General features: G+C 33.9%; 1 protein-coding gene across 1 annotated transcript; it reads right to left on the bottom strand.

Moving 5' to 3' along the window:
* Window positions 1–1699: 1699 nt before the first annotated feature.
* On the bottom strand, window positions 1700–5225 carry LOC18053253 (two-pore potassium channel 3). Its single transcript, XM_006449570.2, has 2 exons — window positions 3506–5225; window positions 1700–2348 (listed from the first exon to the last, which is right to left on the bottom strand). The coding sequence occupies exons 1-2, from the start codon at window positions 4699–4701 to the stop codon at window positions 2201–2203; spliced, it is 1344 nt and encodes a 447-aa protein (XP_006449633.1). The 5' UTR covers window positions 4702–5225; the 3' UTR covers window positions 1700–2200.
* Between the last annotated feature and the right edge of the window lie 2301 nt (window positions 5226–7526).

The following is a 7526-nucleotide window of genomic DNA, read 5'->3' as shown; positions in this document are numbered from 1 at the left end:
TCATCTTCTCAATTCTAATAATATATTTCATAATGTCAATGTGCCCCACCACCATTCAACATAACAATAATAATAATAACAATAATAATAATAATAATAATAATTCTAACAACAATCACAACAACAACAATAATAAAGATTCAAATACGTTAGAGTTGCTATAAGGAATAACCGTACAATCATAACCATAGCCTGATGGTTAAAGGGAGTGGCTATGATCGTATGGTTAGAGTTGCTATAAGGAATAACCGTACAATCATAACCATAGCCTGATGGTTAAAGGGAGTGGCTATGATCGTATGGTTGTTGGAGTTGTTCTAAGGTGGAGTATTTCCAAGATAGTCATGGCCTAATAATAATAATAATAATAATAAGAAGAAGAACATCTACAAAAACTTATTTTAACCAAATTATACATGCAATAACTGTCGTTACACAAGACAAGAAGGAGTTGACTCGTCCATTTTCGAAAGCTTTTTAGTAAACGCCGTGAACGCAATTATTTTAGAGACCATGTTTGTTCACTCAGTCAAGGTCACTGAAGCCAGTTTCACTTGAATTCAAAAAGGTTGTATTATGATTCTTCATTTTGATTATGAGTTATTTTATGCTGAGAAAGTTTACAAATAAAGAGACCGATGACTTTGTCTGCATGCACCTGTTACTGTGCCATGGTTGTTATTTCATTGTGGGGTAATTCATGTAAGCGGACATAAAGAGATATTAAAGGAGCTATAGCCAACTAGCTTGAATTGGGGGATCATACAAAGATTTTTATGAAACTTGGAAAATTCAAAGTTATGATATCTATTGAATTTTGTGAATTGAACAAAAGGGTATTGCTTTTATCCCAGTATCAACTAATAATCGAGTGATTAGCTTTTGAATGAAGACTTCTAATGAGTTTTCACTATAAAAATGATCAAAGTTCAATGAACATATACACTTTGGGTCGTGCATGGACTAGTTGAAAGGTCAAGCTAATTAGGAAAAGCTTGAATGATTAATATAATACGACGCCAATTAATTATTGTCCGAAGTAAATTGCTTTAGTTGTTTGGCGAAAAGTGCCTTTGATCAAATTAAGCTGCTCCTAGTCCAGAGACGAAGCAATACTGGCCTGCCACCTTTGGGAGATTTAGGGTAACAAGGCAAGCCAGAACGCATGCAATTTGCAAACCCTCTGCTCTACAGTCTACTACGCTACTCATTTCTGAACCAAAGTAGTCTGTATGTGAGATTGTTTCTACCTCAAATAAACGTTAAACATTTTGAGATTTAAAAAATAAATTACTTAAATATCGCATTTCATTGAAAAGGTTATGTAGCTTGAATCGCGGCGGCAGGCAGTGAAGTAAGCTTTTGGGAGAACTATTAACTTACATAAATTAAGGCATGCAAATTAATTAAATATAGCATCATGTTTCTAGACCACTTTAATTTCTACACAACTCTGTGCACGACAGAAAGATTGTTTAAAATCATTACCTAAAAGTTTGTATGATTGCCGCACAAATTATGCAAAGGTCAAGTAACCTTTCATCAGCATATGGCAAATTCAGATTATGGTCAAAGCTTAAAAGGTGGCACCAATCAACTTTGGAAAAAGGTACGTAGGGAGAATAAAAACTTCTACAAACACATCATGGCGTGGAATCATCATGGTTCCAGAACAAATAATTGAGTGCTGGTGTAATCTTAATAAAAGAGCTGTGTAAAATGTGGAAAAATATTAAGGGTCTTGTTAAGTTAATCAACTCCGAAAACATGTGGAAAACACCGCATGAGTGCCGAGGCAGTTCAGTTCATGCAATTTAAAATAATTTATACACTCTGCAGAGCAACGAATAAGCTCAGAAGCAACATCAAGAATATAAAACTAATTAAAGTCTCTCATGCACTTACAAAAGAATAAATTCAATATGCCTACACTAGCAGAATGTTTGTACAACGCCATCTATGCCCTCACTAATACAGTCATCCATCTACTCGAGGGATAGGAAAATTGTGTGGATTGTGCGCATTTGGATTCAAAATCTGGTTAATGAACAGGCTGACGTGCAAGAGAGTAACTAATCAGACATTTAAGCTCATGGGGGCATTATAAAACTAGTTCAACTTGCATTCTGACCAAACCTTCTTTCAATTTACAATTGCATGTTGTATGGAACTTGCTATTTAAAGCAAGGATGCTTTTATTTCATTTATTAGCCTCCATGAGATCAGCAAGAGTTATCTTTCCACAGTTGCCAGTGTCTAGTCTATCAAACTTGTGGCATATCTGCATAACATCCTTCTCTGATATCTTTCCCATCTCCTTGAGCTTGTATATGACATATTCTGATTTACTGCAAAAACAACAACAGAACACTCTATAAGAGTCTAATCATCAACCTGCCTATTTCATGTTGGCTTTGTTTCTAAATAAATGAACGGAGAATAAATTATTACACAAGCGTTGAACGTTGAGGAAATCCAGAAAAGCAAAAACAAAGTAGGCAGAGATTACAGATTTAGACTGCTATTTGACAACTTACTCGCAGTCATGGGAAGGATGATGAATAACAAAGAAATGAATCAGCATTGGAAATGCAGGGTTTAAGTTCTTAAATAGATCATCAAGCTTTTTCAAGCATAGAACACATATTTGAATGCCAAGCTACCCAAGAAAGTAAGAAACTCCATAGATCACAAAAATTGCCAAGTATGAATGAAATAGGAAGTTGAAGGTTACCATACAATCTGTAATACCCATATCTCATTACATGAATCACTTGGAATGTTTTTCCTTGTTCAGAAGTTGAAGGATGTTTTTCCTTGTAAAAGTTGAAGTCTTTTGAGATGATGTTAGAGTGTCGATTTACTTCTCCTTTCAACCAGGACGAATTGTCGAACAATTCCCAGCAGTGTCACAAGAATTGGACACCTAAAGCTAACAACTTGATTCTGTCAAGCAGCACTCTCAATAGTGAAAAGGGGAGAGAGAGGCCAATACCAAACGTAAATGCACATCACTAGAATCAAAGAGCAAGCAAATCTGCAGTCTTCATTACTACATGAAGTTGTAAATTTTCTATGAATAATTTGAAATTCAAACTTCATATTTGGAACTTGGAAGCACTGAACACAAAAAGTTCAGTAAGAAAATTTTTGCAACATTGAAGCTAAAACTGAAATATTTAAACTAGTGTTAAAAAAATGAATTTTAGGTTCAGATAAGGTAGAACTTGGCACAATTTGCCGTTGTCTATCACATCTTAACATAAGGTATACCGCACTGCATGACTCCCGCAATACCTTTAGTAATCATCAGACACATAGTTTAACAGATTCCAGCAGTACATCAAAGCAATTTACCAAACATGAAGCTATTTATACCGAAAAAAAAAAAAAAACACTCAGACAAAGCTTGATTAAACATTAAACTTCAAGTCAGCAAATCCCAAACAAAGTGAGAAGATGAGAATGCATAATTAGGGCACACAAAATTACGAGTATGACAGACCTCACAAAACCATTGTTGTCAATATCAGCAGCAAGAAACTCAGCCACGGTCATGTCCTGACCAAGTACCCACTTTGCCATCTTCCTGTGCCGCTTATCTACTCTGGCCTCAGCCAGATACAAAAATGCTCGAGCAACTGCAAGTGTGGATACAAGCAACCAAATGGAAGCAAAAAGTCGACCTGGCATTGAGTTAAATGCCCTGTCCCCATAGCCTACTGTGGTAACCGACATAACTGAAAGATAAAAGGAATCCAACCAGCCAAGCTTCTCAACAAAATGCATAACACCAACACCAATTCCGATACAAAGAACCACAACACCAAGTGCCAATGCCACCTTCATTCTTATCCTCATCCTCCCTTTTTTCACATCAATTATATATGATCCTGGAGACTCCTTATGACCACCACCCTTAATAGTTCTCAACAAATAGTTCTCTTGCAAATCAAGCACATAACTAACCATCCCAGTAAGCAAAATATCAACAAAGCCAAATCCAACCAACACAAACAAGATTGAAAACACCTTAGTTGGCACAGTCCTAGGGGTGATATCACCATAGCCAATGGTACACATTGTGACAATACAAAAATACAAAGCATCAACAACAGGATGAGTCTCAGAAGCAGTAAAATTATGACGATTAAACCAATAAATAGTGACGCCCAACGATAAATATAAGATCAAAAGCACAACAGCTTGCCTAACAATAGACTGAGAACCGAATTGAGGCTTAGGAACAGCATCATGGTGCTTTAAATCATTGATGACAGCCATAGCGGGTGCAGTTTTTGACCTGTGAAGATTGCTCTTGGCAAAAGCATAATTAGGATCAATCAACCAAGATTGAGGTGATTGCAATTGTGAAGATTGTTGCTGCTGCGGCAACAATACTGCATCTTGAATCGAGGATGACTGTTGCAGACTAGATGAATCTCTGGAAAAGAAAGACGTGCTGGAAGAAGAGGAGGCACTGGTCGTGGGCGACGGGAGTGAAAGAGTCAAGGCATCAACAATGGGAGAAGCATCTCTAGGAGACGTAACAGGTCCAAATATGAGTCTATCTTTGAGCTCTGAAGGAGTTATAGGCATTGGAATTGAGATTTCTCCATCTTCTGGAAGTGGAAACAGAGGAAGTGGCGGCGTCGGTTTCTTCCTCGGGCTCAAATAACATAAAAGAGGTTCTTTTTCCATCCTCACAGGTAAGCCAAGCCGGAAAAACGCTTTTACCGGCAGAAAAGAAAAGATTCAGCTTTTATAACCCCACCTTACTATTATTATTATTATTATTATTGGGTGGTTTTGGAGAACTGGGTTTCTCAACAAACAACCAAACGATCAATTTTTTTTTAAAAAAATATTTAAGGATGGATTTGGAGATGGTGACTGTATTTGTGTAAGTTTGTGGAAGTGCTTTTATTAATTCTGAGGATCAAATTAAAAGGATTTTATTTTCTTTTATATTTTTGCATTTATATTGTAGAAGAAGACGATAAAATAAAAGCTTTGAGAAAGTTTGGATTCGATCTCGTGTTTTGTGGCCGTCGTTTTTTTTTTTTTTTTTTTATATGGAAAACCGCCGAGCAGTTGAAACAATTAAAAGCGGAAACTCCTTAATCATCATCGTCCTCAACGATAAAAAGTTTTGGTTTCTTCTGTCAAATGATTGTGAAACACGCGCCAGTTGATGGCGAGTGCGTCATCTGAATCTGATTACAGACTGCCTACGGACGCTGCTTTTCGTAATTGAAGGCGGCCACGTTTCACAATTTGGATACACACGCTGGCACAGCGCATGTGACAATTATTATTGATACCATATTACTAGGGCGTAGAGTTATTTATATTTTAAAAATTATTCGTACCATTTTATTATTTTATATACTCGTATCCTAAAAAAATTAAATTTTATTCTTATATTCTTTAAAATAAAAAAACTAATGAAATTAATTTACTCAAAATACTAATGAAACTATTTAGCACATCTAAGATGAAATAATAATAATTTAACATTTAAAATAATGGAATCAAATTATGCTTTAAACACATTTTTTTAGCATACGTTTCAGTTGTTATTTTTTTGTTTATTTACAATATGTTCAAAGTCAGTTTCTATATCCCATTTTTTGAACCTAACGATTGAAAAAAAATATATGGCTACTAGCCCAAAAAAAAAAAAAAAAAAAAAAGAGGAAGAAGAAGAAGACAACGGAGAAGAAGGAAAAGACTACAAAAAATTCTTTCTTTTTTTTTTTTAAATTTATTTCATTTAATGTCTACTGTCTGATAAGTTGATCTAGCGAATCTACTTGGTGGCCGAAGGCTAGTAGAGGCGAGGGACCCAAGCGTTATATTTATTAGAGTAATGGGTTCAGTTACCTATTAACAAACAAACTCTTGCTTCTGTCAATTAGGATTTTTCATTGGCAAAGTTCGTGTATTGTGTATTTCATCAATCACGCGGCGGCGGGTTCACATACAACACGTGAGGTTCTGGTCTTTATTATGGGTATTAGTTGATGTCGCGAAACGACCAATCGAGTCGTGCTGCAGCCATGAGATGAGAAGAGGAATCATTATTGGAAGAGATTTTGTGAATATTGTGTTGCTGTTGTTGAGTGGTCAATCAGTGCATCTTTCTTTCTTGCACAAATTGAGGTATGTTTTGGTGGTAAATGACTGGGCTGGGACGATGAGTTAGGACTGGCGAATAAGAAGATTTGGGTACACAAAACTATCGAGTTTTGCTTGTAAGCTTGTATATATATACACTAGGCTGCTATTAAAAAAGAAAAAAAGAAAAAAAAAAAGGATAGGAGTAATCCATACCTGCTTGGATACTGGTGGTGAAGCTTTGTAAAATTTATAGATGGTTGGTTCGATTAAATCGTTCTGTCGAACCTTAGTTGAGGTCCTACTTGGAAGTTTTGGCTGCACCAGTCATCTAAAGTAATTGTTTTGAAACTTTCTGTAAATTGTAGATGAAGCTGGAAGCAGCGGCAAATCAATAATTATCTATAATTGTATTGGTATTTTGATAAATTTTCATTAGTTATTATTTAATTGAGTTTTTTTTTTTTTTCATTTTATGTACTTTGAAAAGTGAAAAGGTACGTCTACATAATTTATTAAACATATTCTATAATTAATTTGATGTTTATTTTGATCATTATACAATAAATTGTAACAATATAGTTATAAACTCTTGTACAATTTTTTTTTTTTTTTTGTTATACAAATTGATGTCAACACTTTTGTAATAAAAATTACTAAGCACATGTATTCTATTTTTCAAACTCTCAACAACTACAACAATACAGTTAATTAAACACCAAATTGTTATTTTAATTAGTTGCTTATTTTATATATACGGTAGAAACATTTTATTTTATTAGCAACCGCAATAATACGTTTAATCAAACACCAAACTGTTGTTTTAATCAGCTGCTTATTTCATATGTACGGTAGAAGCAGCTTATTTTATCAGCTACTGCAATCTCCAATTAATCCTAACACACTGTCCCAAATTATTTAACGAAAGATTGTCAGTTTTCCTACTTTAATCAATATATATCACTATTTTTTTATTATTTTCATAATATCTAATAACTTCTCTCATACATAAATTTGAAAGGAAAAAGAGATAAATATATTATTTACTTGAAATTTGATCTTGAGAATATAAGCTATATATTTATTATAAAAAATATTTAAAAATTTGCAAAAAAAAGTACAAGAATAGTATCTTGTTATTAATTTTTTATTCACACTAATTTTTTTTTATTTTGAGTATTTAAGTTGTTTTATTCTTAATTTCGATGTATGTGATTTATTTAATTTAAAATAATTATGAATAAAAATCTATATGCAGTTAAGAATAATACTATAAAATTATGGTGATATGAGAGTTTTTAGGTATTATAAAAATAATAAAAAATAAATGATATATATTTATTTCAACAGGGAGAAAATCTCCCATAAACTAATATACGGCCACCACAATACTGCATCCCAATTCT

Source organism: Citrus clementina, unplaced genomic scaffold (genome assembly GCF_000493195.1).
Source record: "Citrus clementina cultivar Clemenules unplaced genomic scaffold, Citrus_clementina_v1.0 scaffold_2, whole genome shotgun sequence".
Classification (NCBI taxonomy): Eukaryota; Viridiplantae; Streptophyta; class Magnoliopsida; order Sapindales; family Rutaceae; genus Citrus; species Citrus x clementina.
Note: the sequence above shows the minus strand (reverse complement) of the source record. Positions and strands in the feature narration are given on the sequence as shown.